General features: G+C 35.8%; 1 protein-coding gene across 3 annotated transcripts in view; it reads right to left on the bottom strand.

Moving 5' to 3' along the window:
• LARP1B (La ribonucleoprotein 1B) overlaps window positions 1-14,839 on the bottom strand; it is a 103,869-nt gene that overhangs the window by 7,159 nt on the left and 81,871 nt on the right. For all 3 annotated transcript variants that reach the window (XM_069493550.1, XM_069493552.1, XM_069493555.1), the window contains 2 exons: window positions 1,165-1,325; window positions 260-404 (listed from right to left, as the gene is read on the bottom strand). In XM_069493550.1, the coding sequence (XP_069349651.1) occupies window positions 260-404; window positions 1,165-1,325 (306 nt within the window). The remainder of the gene's footprint in view (window positions 1-259; window positions 405-1,164; window positions 1,326-14,839) is intronic.

Here is a 14,839-nt window from a genome sequence, read left to right as displayed (position 1 = left end):
GACCTTCAGCCAGAATCACCCAGCTAAGTGGTTCCTGGAGTCTCGACACTTAAAAACAGAACTAATAAATGTTCGTTGTTTTAAACTTGTGAGTTTTGGGACAATTTGCTATGCAGCAATAGAAAGCTAATACAGCCCTTCCCTCTCCAGTTACAATGTGCTACTTTCATGGTTCAAATTTGGGCTATTTCAGTACTAGTTTTTTAAATTATTTTTTAAAAACTCCCTCCAAGTGTAAAAATATTACAAAATATCTGACCTGTAATTTTCTTTTGCATCTTCCCAAGCAAGTTGTCTAAATTCTTCATACATTTTTTTATTGAAGTGATCTCTGAGGAAAAAGGACCAGAAACGAAAGAGGGTATTCATTTCCTGGGACTGACCGATTCCTAAGCGTTTTCTCTCTGGAAAAAGTTAAAATAATAAAACATTGTTTTATTAAACATACTTTTTAAAGTCAAAATAATAGATATTTTGCATAACTTAAAATGAAGAAAAATCAAGCATATTAATCCTCAAAATATATTTGGATTTCTTCTAAATACTGGACAAATGTTAATCCATTTTCTGACTCAATGCTCAAATTATAAAACATCTGTTAATAGTACCAAGAAGAATATACTATATTTTATTTGCGAATGTACATAAGCTTTAAAATACATGAATAAAGAATATAAATAAACATATTTACTTAATGTAATTATTTATAAGTCTAAAAAAATAAAATCTTAAGCTGATATTAAATGATACAATTTGAATTTATTAGAATTATATATATTTTTTTTTTTTTTTGAGACAGAGTCTCACTTTGTTGCCCAGGCTAGAGTGAGTGCCGTGGCGTCAGCCTAGCTCACAGCAACCTCAAACTCCTGAGCTCAAGCGATCCTCCTGTCTCAGCCTCCCGAGTAGCTGGGACTACAGGCATGCACCACCATGCCCGGCTAATTTTTTCTATATATATTTTTAGCTGTCCATATAATTTCTTTCTATTTTTAGTAGAGGTGGGGTCTCGCTCTTGCTCAGGCTGGTCTCGAACTCCTGAGCTCAAACGATCCGCCCACCTCGGCCTCCCAGAGTGCTAGGATTACAGGCGTGAGCCACCGCGCCCGGCCTAGAATTATATTTTAATTTTAAATATAGCTGAATAAAGAACAAGCATCTTACCACTTAGGCATCTTCGACGATACTTGTGGTACACTTGTTGAGTAAAGCCATTTTCCTTTAAAAGTTCATGTGAAGGATGCTGGAACTTTGGGAATGAATGAGGAGTACATCCGTAACCTCCTACTAGTGGTGCACCTTCTGAAGGTGAAGCATTTGAACTGCTGTTTGAGGAAGGGGAAAAAAGCCTTCAAACTGAAAATATCAAGAACCAAGTGTTTAAACCAATTTGTACTTTTTTTTTTCATTACTGGTAGTCTGAGCAGAGGAAAAGACAGTAAGTATCCTCTAAAACTCTCCTAAACTAATGACATACAGATCTACATATAAAGTGCTATTTATGTTCAACATACAATTTACATAAATTCAGAAGTTGATTAAAAAAAAAACGTGGTCACAAATTCTCAAACTAAAGCAGTAAGTAGAAGCAGATAACTAAATAGCTCATTCCTCTTCCAGATCCATTATTAATTTAGATTAGTTATTATGGTACTGGGGAATTTTTGACTTAATCTTGAGTAATTTAGGTTAATGATATAAACTGAATACATAGAAATGAGGGATAAAATCTGGCAAGAAGGCAACAATTTCATTATCTCAAAAATATACTCTCAATTCTACTTCTGAAATATCTCTTAAATCTTTTCATTTTCACCTGCATTCCATTATTCAAATTTGGGCCTTCATCTCTTTTCACTTGAATTCACTGGTGGCCCTATTTTTCCAGTCTTCCTCCTCTATCCTGCCACCAAAGGGATCTTCCTAAGACATTAATCTAACTCAGCGGCTCTTACAGTGTGCTCTGTGGACCCATGGAAGGTTCCCAAGAATCTTTCACAAAGTCTGCAAGGTCAAAACTATTTTCATAACAATACTACAACACTGTTCATCCTTTCCACTGTGTTGACATTTGTACTGATGGCACAAAAGTAATGGTGTGTAAAACTGTTGATGTGAATTGAGGCTGTGGCACCAAACTTTACTTTTTAGTAATTGTATTCTTCACTGATATGTACTCGCAATTAAAAAAAAAAATGCTCCTTGTTTTGTGCTCCCAGAGGTAAGTAATAGAAGCAAAAAACAAAAAACAAAAAACAAACAAACAAAAAAATGCCAGTTTCAACTTAAGAATGCCCCTGAAAAAGTAGAAAAATTAACTTTATAAAATTTTAATCCTTGAGTACATGTCTTTTGTGGGTAACAAAAATGTAATGGAAGTTTCAGTTTTGCAAGATAGAAATGTTCTGGAGATCTGTTTCATAACAATGTGAATATACTGAACACTACTGAATTGTACACTTAAAAATGGTTAAGATAGTAAATTTTATGTTATATATTTTTTACCAAAAATTTTTTAAATGGGATGGAAGCACACACTTTTGTAATATATTAAAGTACAATGGTTGTCTTAACGCAAAGCACTTGTGTGATTAAGGCGTGTGGTAAACTAGCTGCTTTTTTCATGGAGCACTGTTTTTAATTTAGCATCACTTTTAGAAGAACCACCAACAAACAAGGGTTACTCAGACTTTGTTATTTGTCAGATGTTTCCTTGAAAATGAACAAAACGAGTCTTTAATAAGAAAAACAACTAAGTATTTGTTTCCAATGATAAAATTAGAGATTTTAAGAAAAAATGAGAATTTTGGAAACCCTGTATTTGTCACGATGAGCCTAATAGTTACCCCCGGTACTTAAAGATTTTTCTTAGGAAATCAATGGTGAATTTGCGTGTGTACAAGTGTGATAAAATATACCTAACATAATATTAATACTTATCATTTGAAATATTATTCATAAGTATGTAATTCATTGGCATTAAATACATTCACAACATTATGTAACCATCACCACTATCTAAACTCAAAACTTCTTTATCATCCTCAACAAAAACTGTACCTACTAAACAATAACTACCCCTTTACCCCTCCCCATATCCTCTAGAAACATCTAGTCTACTTTTTGTCTCTCTGAATTTGTTCCAGGTACTTTATATAAGTGGAATCATACAATATTTTTCCTTCTGTGTCTAGTTTATGTCACTAACCACAATACTTTCAACGCCCATCCATACTGTAGCATTATCAAAATTTCATGCCTTTTTATGGTTGAATATTTACATTCCATTGTATGTATATACCACATTGTATTTATCCAGTCATTTGTTGATGTTCCCACCTTTTGGCTATTATGAATAATGCTGCTATGATCATGGGCATACAAATATCTGTTTGAGTCCCTGTTTTCAAAACTTTTGGATATGTAGCAGAAAGTAGTATAACTGGGTCATATGGTAATTCTGTAATATGTGTAACATTTTAAGGAAATGCCAAACTGTTTTCCACAGCAGCTGCAGCATTTTATATTCCCACCAGCAATACATAAGGGTTCCAATTTTTCCACATCCTCACACTTATTTTCAGGGTTTTTGTTATTATACATGTCTATATTAGTCAGCTCAGGCTGCCATAACAAGACAGCACAGACTGAGTACCTTAAAAAACAGAGATTCATTTCCTCACAGTTCTAGAGGCCAGAAGTCCAAGATCATTATGTTGAAAGGGTTGGTTTCTAGTAAGTCCTCTCTTCCTGACTTGTAGAGAGCCACCTTCTTGCTGTGTCCTCACATGGCCTGTCTTCTGCGCAGGCACAAAGAGAGATCTCTGGTATCTCTTCTTGTAAAGACACAAGTCCTATCCCATTAGAACTCAACTCCTATGACCTCATTTAACCTTATGATTTCCTTAAAGGCCCTATCTCCAAATACAGTCACATCTGCAGTTAGGGCTTCAACATATGAATTTTGGAAGGGAGAAACAATTCAGTTCATAACACCATCCTAGTGGGTGTACAGTGGTATCTCATTGTGGTTTTCTAAATTTGTGTTTCTCTATGATCCATTATGTTGAGCATCTTTTTATGGGTCATTTGTGTATCTTCTTTGGAAAAATGTTTATTGATGTCCTTTGCATATTTTAAAGTTAAGATGGTTGCCGTTGAGTGGTAAGAGTTCTTTATAATATATTCTGGATTTAAATTCCTTACCATATATATGACTTGTCAATATTTTTTCTCATTCAGTAGGTTGTCCTTCTTGCTGATAGTATCCTTTCATGCACAGATGTTCATAATTTTTATGAAGTTCATTTTTCTATTTTTTCTTTTGTTTCCTCTGCTTTTGGTGTCATATTCATAAAACTGATGCAAAATAAAATGTCATGAAATTGTCCTATGTTTTCTTCTAACAGTTTTAGAGTTTTAGCTCTTACGTTTAGGTTTTTAATCCACTTTGAGTTAAGTTTTTGTATATAGTATACGGTAAGGGTCTACCTTCATTCTTTTACATGTGGATATCCAGTTTTCCAAGCATCATTAGTTGAAAAGAAGGTCCTTTCCCTATTGAATGATCTTGGCATCCTAGTTGAAAAGAAATTGGCCATATTTGTAAGAACTTATTTCTGGACCCTGTACTCTCTTCTATTTGGTCTGTATGTCTGTCTTTATGTCAGTGCCATACTATTTTAATTACTATAATTTTGTAGTAATTTTCAAAGTCAGAAAGTGTTAGCCCTCAAACTTTATTTTTAAAATTGTTTTGGCTATTCAAAGCCATTTACAATTACATGTGAATTTGAAGGTTTGCTCTTGCATTTCTGTAAAAAAGGCTGTTGGAATATTGACAGGAATTTGTGCTGAACCTATAGATTGCTTTGGGTGGTACTACAGTTTGGATGTTTGCTCCTCTAAACCTCATGATGAAATATGATTCCAATGTTGGAGTTGGGGCCTAATGGGAGGTGTTTGGGTCAAGGGAGAAGATCCCTCATGAATGGATTAATGTCCCCCCAAGGGTGGGAAGAATGAGTGATTTCTTACTCTACTAGTTTCCATGAAAGCTGGTTGTTAAAAAGAGGCTGGCACTTCTCCCCTCTCTTTCCTCCTCTCTTTGCCATGTGATCTCTGCACAGGCTGGCTCCCCTTTGGCTTTCACCATTAGTGGAAGCAGCCTGAGGCCTCACTAGAAGTTGAGATGCTGGCATAATGCGTCTTGTACAGCCTGCAGAACCGTGAGCCAAATAAAACTCTTTTCTTTATAAGTTACCCGCACAAAGTATTCCTTTACAGCATCCCAGAAATGAAGGAAGAGAGACAGAATTGATTTCTTAACAATATTATGTCCTCTCTTCATGAATGAAAGATGTCTTTTCATTTATTTAGGTCTTCCATAACTTCTTCACCAATGTTTTGTAGTTTTCAGCGCACAAGTCTTTCAACTCCTTGGTTAGGTTTATTTCTAAATACTTAATTCTTTTAGATGCTAATGTAAATGTAATTGCTTTGTTAATTTTCCTTTTAGATTGTTTGCAGCTGGTATATAGAAACACAATAGATTTTTGTGTGCTGATTTTATACTATGCAACTTTGCTGAATTTGTTTATTAGCTTTAATAATTTTTTATGGACTTTTTTGGGATTTTCTATATATAGGATCATGTTATCTATGAACAGACATAGTTTTACATCTTCCTTTCCAAGCCAATGTTTTCTGTTTCTTATTCTTGTCCACTAGATTTTCCTAGAACTTCCTGTACAACAGCAAACAGCAATGGAGAGTGTAGGCGTCCTTATCTTGTTCCTCATCTTATGGAGAAAGCTTTCAGTCTTTCATGATTGAGCATGATGTTAGCCATGGGTTTCTCATAAATACTTTTTTTTTTTTTATCATCTTGAGGTATTTGCCCTCTCTTCCTAGTTTTCTGAGTATAATCATGAAAGAGTGTTAGATATTGTCACACGCCTCCTCTGTGTTAATTGAGATGGTCATGTGGTTTTTTTCCCTTAGTCCTATTAGTATCATTTATTGATTTTCTTATGTTGAATAACCTTTGTTCCATTGGGATAAATCCCAGTTGGTCATAGTGACTAATCCTTTTGATGTGTTATTGGATTTGATTTGCTAATACTTTGTTGAGGACTTGTGCATCTATATTAAAAAGAAATATCGGTTTGTATTGTGATATCTTTATCTGGTTTTGGTATCAGGGTAATATTGGCTTTACAGAATACATTAGGAAGTGTTCCTTCATCTTCAATTTTTTGGAAGAGTTTGAGAAGGATTGGTGTAAATTCTTTAAATGTGTGGTGGAATTCATTGGTGAAGCCATTTAGTCTAGAACTTTTCTCTGTTGGGAAGCTTTTGGTTACTGATTCATCTATTCACTTGCTATAGGTCAGTTGAGATTTTCTATTTCTTCTTGAATCAGTTTAGGTATGCTTCAAGGAATCTGTAAATTTCTTTTGGGTTATCTATTTTGTTGACACAGAACTGTTCACAGTGTTTTCTTAAGCTTTTTATCTCTGTAAAGTGAATAGTAATGTCCCCATTTTCATTTCTTCTTTTAGTTATTTGCATCTTCTCTTTTTTTTCTAGCTAAAGTTTTGTCAATTTTGTTGGTCTTTTCAAAGAATCAACTTTTGATTTCTTTTTCTTTTCTCTATTGTTTTTCTATTCTCTATTGTTGATCTTTGCTCTAATTTTCATTATTTCCTTCCACTTGCTAAATCTAGGTTTAGTTTGTTTTTTTTTTTTCCTAGTTCCTTAAGGTATAAAGCTAGGATACTGATTTGTGATACTTTTTCTTTTTAAATGTGGGCATTTACAGTTATAAATTTCCCTGCCTCTACATGGGATAGGTAGTTTCATTCATTCATTCATTTACTAACTGCAAAGTATATCAGGTACTGAGAAGTTCTTCACACTGAAGAACTTACTGTCTGAAGAAGACATAGAGAACCATTTAAATAATGCGTGTAAAATATTGAGCATGGTGCCCAGAACATTTACTGAAAGCATGTAATAAGTGTTAGCTAGCATTAAATAACTTTCCACAACAAATGAATATATTTCTACTGATATACAGTATCACAGAGAGCCAGAAGCAAGCAAAGAGGTGGAGCAAAATGAGGACTACCAGAAATTCGGAACAGTTTTCAAAACAAGGGCAGTGAGAGATAAAGGAAAGCAGAAGTAAAGAATTCCTCAATCAGAAGGAAAGAAATAAGATAAAATTCATACTGTATACTTAGATTAGTAAAGAATTGCAAATAACACTGGAGCCCTAACTACAATTAGAGAACATGAATCTATGTTAATACCAATCAGCCCAGGACTTACTTTAGCAACATTCAGTAGACTGGGAACAAATATAATGGAAAGAGCTTGGTTTACTCAGTTTGGGATTTGGCAAGATGGAAACAAACAAAAAAAAAATTAAGTCTAGAAGTAAGAATTTAGAATTCTTAGAAAAACTTATGAGACATACAGAAAGAAAATAAAACTCAAGAGATAATATAAAAAACAGAACCAGACTTACGGATGACCCCATGATTAGCATAACAAAATAGACTTTAAAATAACTGATTAATATGTTGAAGAATCTAATGTAAAAGGTGAAAAATATGCATGAATAGATGGAGAATTTCAGCAGAAAAAAAGAAAACTATATTTAAAAAGTCAAATGGCAATGCAAAATATACAGAACACAATTGTTGGAAATGAATAGTTCCTTTGACATGCCTAATAGCAAACTGCACACAGCTGAGGAAAGAATCACTAAGCCTGAATATACGTCAATTAAAATGATTCAAAGTGAAATCAATAAAAAAAAGTAGGAAAAAAACCAGATCAGAGAACCCAACAGCTATAAGTATTATCAAATGGTCTAATTTACGTGTAAGTTGAAATCCAGGGGGAAAAAAAAGGCAGAAAAATTTATGAAGACATAAGAGACAAAAATTTTCCTAATTGAATTTTAAAAACTCATAAATTTAAAACTATCAGAGAACCATAGCAGGATAAATACTTCACGTGTATGTGTATTAACAATGGACATATAGGCCCAGGATGGTTGCTCACAACTGTAATCCCAGCACTTAGGGAGGCTGACGCAGGAGGATTACTTTAGGCAATTGCGGAGTCAAGACCAGCCTGGGCAACATAGTCTCTACAAAAAATTTAAAAATTAGCTAAGTGTAATGGTGCATGCCTGTAGGCCCAGCTACTCGAGTGGCTGAGGTAGGAAAATTGGTGAGCCCAGGAGTTTGAGGTTGCTGTGAACTATGATGATGCCACTTTACTCCAGCCTAGGTGACAGAGTGAGTCCTTCTCTCAAAAAAAAAAAAAACAACCAAATCTATACTTATATATATCTATTAAGAACCTACTAAAGATAATTTTCAGATTCTTAAAGGCATTAAGTAGGTTCTTAATAGATATATATACGAAAGAAATTAATATACAAAACCATCTACCCAAACTATATACGTATATGTGTGTATACACATGTATACATATACATATATATGTATATATAACTGTCTAAAAAAATAACAAAGCATAGCACAAAGAATGGGAGTAAGTAATGAAAGTTTAATGTAAGGTTCTTATACCATATCCATGAGTGGTATAATATTATTCGAAAGTAGACTGTGGTAAGTCAAAATGTATACAGATGGCCCCTGCTTACAATGGTTTGACTTAATGGTTTTTCGACTTTATGGTATTGTGAAAAGAATATGCATTCAGGCCAGGCGTGGTGGTTCACGCCTGTAATCCTAGCACTCTGGGAGGCTGAGGCGGGCGGATTGTTTGAGCTCAGGAGTTCGAGACCAGCCTGAGCAAGAGCGAGATCCCGTCTCTACAAAAAAAATAGAAAGAAATTAGCTGGACAACTAAAAATATATATAGAAAAAATTAGCTGGGCATGGTGGCACATGCCTGTAATCCCAGCTATTTGGGAGGCTGAGGCAGTAGGATTGCTTGAGCCCAGGAGTTTGAGGTTGCTGTGAGCTAGGCTGACGCCACAGCACTCTAGCCTGGGCAACAGAGTGAGACTCTGTCTCAAAAAAAAAAAAAAAAGAATATGCATTCGTAGATTCAGTAGAAACCATACTTCTAGAACCCCACAACTGTTTTGTTTTTCACTTTCAGTACAGTAGTCAATAATATGAGATATTCAACACTTTACAATAAAACAGGCTTTGTGTTAGATGATTTTGCCCAACTATAGGCTAATTAATGTAAGTGTTCTGAGCACATCTAAGGTAGGCTAGGTTAAGCTATGATGTTCAGTTAGGTGAATTAGATGCATTTTTTACTTAAAATATTTTCAACTTATGTGGGATTTATCAGCACATAACAACATAATGACTCAAGGAACATCTGTATTACACAGGCATATCTTGGATATACTGCAGATTCTTTTCCATATCTCTACAATAAAGTGAATATCACAATAGTGAGTCACATGAATTTTTTTGTTTCCCAGTGCATAGAAAAGTTATATTTACACTATACCATAGTCTATTAAGTGTGCAATAACATTACATCTTTTAAAAAATGTGTATAACTTAAATGAAAAAATACTTTATTGTGATGAGTAACATCACCAAAATGGCAGAATAGGAGCCATCTGGCTTCCCCCAAGAGAAAACCAAAAACAAATATCCAGCACCAAGATTATCACCACCAATATCTCAAAACTCAAATCTGAAGCTGAGATGATCCCCTGAGCCACAGAGAAGTGAAAAAGTCCAAGTAAACATTAAGAGAAATGGACTTCCCCATCCACGATGCCCCTCCCCTAATCTGCCAGGCATGGTGAGTGGAAAACTCCTCCCAAGTTCATATTTTCTTCACTGGAAAAAGTGAGATCAAGATGGACAGCCAGCTTCCCTGACATCTTGGGCTCCCTTGCAGGAAAACTGTTTCTGCCTCAACCCACAGGAAGCATCCTGGAGGCCTGTAAGGAGGAGAACCCCCCTGAGGGCAGCTAGAGGAAAGAGAGGAAGCAGGAATAGGAACTCCAGCCCATGAAACTCTCCTCTTTAACTCAGCCAAAGGAGATGCCAAAGGTGTGGTTGTTCAGTAGGACCACAGTGTAGGAGGCATGATCCACAGGTCTTCTGGGACGACCCCCTAGCCAGCTTTCCCAGTCCCCAAGCCCCAGGCTACAGAATGGGCGCAGAACTCCACTGCCCGCCCCTCCCCACCCCCGTAGAAAATTGTCTTCCATTAAACTGGGGTGGGGAACACAGTAGGAGGTGAGCAGTGGGCAAGCCAGCAAAACTTCATCTGTATTTACAGCCACTCCCCATTGCTTGCATCACCGTCTGAGCGCTGCCCGCTCTGCCCCTCAATCTGTGGAAAAATAGTCTTCCCTGAAATTGGTCCCTGGTGCCAAAAAGGTTGGGAACCGCTGCCCTATGGGAAGCCCCACCATATGGATGGACAGTGCTCCAGGGTTTGCAAGAGCTGGGGCAAATCCGGGCTTATGGCGCCATCTAGTGCCAAAAAGGAGGCAGTGATTTGGTATATAAAGGGTACTCACAGGCAACTGCAAAGAATCTCTAAGCAAACATATCCTAGAAGTACCAAAACAAGCAAGACAGCAAAGACTGAAATAAATAACTAATCCTTCAGTGTGAAGCCATATACATACATCCACAAGAAACGACAACAAATTGGGAATCATGACCTCTCCAAATAAAGCAAGAAGCCAGTGACAGACCCTAACAAAACGATTGTGAGCTCTCAGATTAATAATTCAAAACAGTTCTAAAGAAACACAGCTAACTCCAAGATAATACAGAAAAGCAATTCAGAAATTTATCAGAGAAGTTTAACAAAGAAACTGAAATAATTTTTTAAAATCAAACAGAAATTTGGGAACTCAGAAATATATTTACTACACTGGAAAATGGATTAGAGGCTCATAAGAGCAAAATGGATCAAGTACAAGAAACAATCAGTGAGATTGGATACTGGAAAATATAGTTAGACAAGAAAAAAGAAAAATGATGAAAAGGGATGAAGAATGCCTGCAAGATACAGAGAATAATCTCAAAAGAACAAATTTAAGAGTCGCTGGTGTTCAAGAAAGAGTTGAGAAAAAGCAAGGAGTAGAAAGCCTAGTCAAAGAAATAATAACAGAAAACCTTCCAAATCTAGAAAAAAGTAAAAACATCCAGGTACAGGAAGGTCAGAGATCACCAAACAGATTCAACCCAAATAAGACTACCCCAAGGTACATAATAATAAAACTCTCAAAGGTCAAGGAAAAAGAAAAGATTCTAAAAGCAGCAAGAAAAAAGCAGCAAATAACATAAAAGAGAAGTACGGACTTCTCAGCAGAAAGCATACAGGCCAGGAAGGAGTGAGATGGCATATGTAAAGTGCCAGGAGGAGTATGGGGGAGTGACAACCAAGCATATACTGCATCCAGCAAAGTTGTCCTTCAAACATGGAGAAATAAAGTCTTTCCTAGACAAATAAAAGCTGAGGGATTCATCACCACTAAACCTGTATTCTAAGAAATATTAAACGGAGTTCTTCAATCTGAAAGAAAAAATGTTAATGTGCAAAAAAATGTTGAAGGTAAAAAAACTTACTGGCAAAAGTAAATAGACAAAATCAGAATACTCTGATACGGTAACTGTTATGTGTAATCCACTAATATGTCTAGTAGGAAGATTAAAAGACAAATCTACCAAATAAATAACTGCAAGAACTTGTTAAGAGATAGGGAATATAAATAGATGTAAATTGAGACACCAAATAGTCAAAACGCAGAATGTATGGAGTTAAAGGTAGAGATTTTAGTTTTTCCTTTGTTTCTTCTTTACATTTCTTTGTGATCAAAGTTAAGTTGACATCTGTTTAACTTGTTATATCCTTATTTTTCGTAAGCCTCACAGTAAACAAGAAGCAAAAACTTATAATAGATACACTACAAACAAAAAACAACAAATTAAAACATATTCCCAGAGAAAATCACTTAATCACAAAAGAAGGGAATAAGAAAGGAAGAGAGAAGTTACAAAACAATCAGAAAACAAATACAAAATACTAAGTAGTAAATCCATACCCATCAATAATAACACTGAATGTAAATAAACTAAACACTCCAATTAAAAAACATAGGGTAGGTCGGGCGCGGTGGCTCATGCCTGTAATTCTAGCACTCTGGGAGGCTGAGGTGGGAGGATTGATTGAGGTCAGGAGTTCGAGACCAGCCTGAACAAGAGCGAGAGCCTGTCTCTACTAAAAATAGAAAGAAATTAGCTGGACAACTAAAAATATATACATAAAAAATTAGCTGGGCATGGTGGCGCATGCCTGTAGTCCCAGCTACTCGGGAGGCTGAGGCAGAAGGATTGCTTGAGCCCAGGAGTTCGAGGTTGCTGTGAGCTAGGCTGATGCCACGGCACTCTAGCCCGGGCAACAGAGTGAGACTCTGTCTCAAAAAAAAAAAAAAAAAACCAAAACAAAACATAGGGTAGCTGAATGAATTTAAAAAAACAAGACCCAACTACACGCTGCTTATAAGAAACACACTTCAACTATAAAGATATACATATACTGAAAGTGAAGGGATAGAAAAAGATACTCCATGCAAATGGAAACCAAAAAGCAAGCAGTACCTATACTTACACCAGATAAAATAGACTTCAAATCAAAGACTGTAAAAAAAAAAAAAAAAAAAAAAAAAAAAGACTAAGAAGGTATCTATTAATATATAATAATGAAGGGTCAATTCAGCAAGACGATGTAACAATTATACATATATATGCACCCAACATCAAACTAGCCAAATATATGAAGAAAACATTCATACATCTAAAGGGAGAGACAGACTACAATACAGTAATAGTAGGGGACTTCAACACCCCTTTCAGTAATGTACAGATCATCCAGATAGAAAATCAATAAAGAAACACTGAAGTTAAACTTTACTCTAGGCCAAATGGACCCGAGAGTTACAGAACATTTCATCCAACTGCTGCAGTTTACACATTCCTCTCATAAGCACATGAAACATTCTCTAGGATAAACCATATGTTGGGCCACAAAATATATCTCAACAAATTCAAATTCTTTCCTTAAATCTTATGAACCAACCTCTGGTAGCTTCTAACTTTTCTTCTACAGCTTCCTCACCTCTCTCAGCCTTCACAGAATTGAAGAGAGTTAGGGCCTTGTTCTTGATTAGGCTTTGGCTTAAGGAAATGTTGTAGCTGATTTGATTTTCTATCCAGAACACACAAAACTTTCTCCATATCAGCAAAAAGGTTGTTTTACTTTCTTGTCACTTGTGTGTTCACTGGAGTAGCACTTTTTATTTCCTTCAAAAACTTTTCCTTTGCATTCACAACTTTACTAACTGTTTGGCACAATAGGTCTGCTTTCAGCCTATCTTGGCTTTTAACATGCCTTTTTCACTAATGATTAAATTTCTAGCTTTTGATTTAAAGTCAGAGACTTGCAATTCTTTATTTCACCTGAACGCTTAGAAACCATTCTGGGGTTATTAATTAGTCTAGTTTCAATATTGTTGTGCTTCAGAGCATAGGGAGGCCTGAGGAGGAGAGAGATGGAGGAATGGCCAGTTGGTGGAGCAGTCAGAACACACACAGTATGTATTGATTACGTTTACCATCTTATGTGGATGTGGTTCATGACACCCCAAAACAATGACAATAGTGACTGCAAAGATTGCTGACCACAGATCACCATAATAATAATGAAAAAGTTTGAAATATTGTGAGAATTACCACAATGTGGCACAGAGACACAAAGTAAGCATATCCATTAGAAAAATGGCACTGACAGGCTTGCTCAATACAGGGTTGCCACAAACCTTCAATTTGTGAAAAATGCCATTTCTGTGAAGCGTAACAAAGCAACAAAGCACAATAAAACAAGGTATACCTATAAATCCTCGAGGATCAATAAAAAATAAAAAATATATAACTAATAAGCCAACAGTAGAGATAAAATAGAATTGTTATTAAAAACTCAACTGATCCAAATGAAAGCAGAGAGAAAAAAATCAAAGAACAGATGAGACAAATGATACATTTAAAACCAACCACATCAATAATTACAATAAACATGGATGATCTAAACCAATTAAAAGACACATTGTCAGACTGGATAATAAAAATCAAGGCAAGACCCAAATATATGCCGTCTAGATGAAACCCACTTTAATACAAAGAGAGATTGTTTAAAAGTAAAAGAGCAGAAAAAGATAAACCATGTCAAACACTGATCAAAAGAAAGTTTGCTCATGCCTGTAATCCCAGCACTTTGGGAGGCTGAGGCAGGAGGATTGCTTGAGGCTAGGAGTTTGAGACCAGCCTGGGCAACATAGCGAGACTTCACCTCTACAAAAAAAAATTTTAAATTTAGCCAGGCACAGTGGTGCACAACCATAGTCCCAGCTACTCGGGAAGCAGAGGCCAGAGGATCCTCTGAGCCCAGGAGTTGGAGGCTGCAGTGAACTATGATCACACCACTACATTCCAGGGTAGGGGACACAGCAAGACCCTGTCTCTAAAAAAAAGAATAAAAAGAGAAAGTTGTATTTATATCAGACAAGGCAAACCTCAAAACAAGGTATTACTGAGGTTAAAAAGAAACATTACTGGTGGGAATGTAAAATGATACAACCACTTTGGAAGATAGTTTGGCAGTTTCTTATAAAACTAAACATACTCTCATATAATCCAGCAATCATGCTCCTTGGTGTTTACCCAAAGGATCTGAAAACATGTACACATAAAACCTGTACATAGACGTTTATAGCAGCTTTATTCATAACTGTCAAAACTTGGAA

Source organism: Eulemur rufifrons, chromosome 18 (genome assembly GCF_041146395.1).
Source record: "Eulemur rufifrons isolate Redbay chromosome 18, OSU_ERuf_1, whole genome shotgun sequence".
NCBI classification, from domain to species: domain Eukaryota; kingdom Metazoa; phylum Chordata; class Mammalia; order Primates; family Lemuridae; genus Eulemur; species Eulemur rufifrons.
The sequence above is the reverse complement of the archived record's forward strand: the minus strand, read 5'-3'. Positions and strand labels throughout refer to the sequence as shown.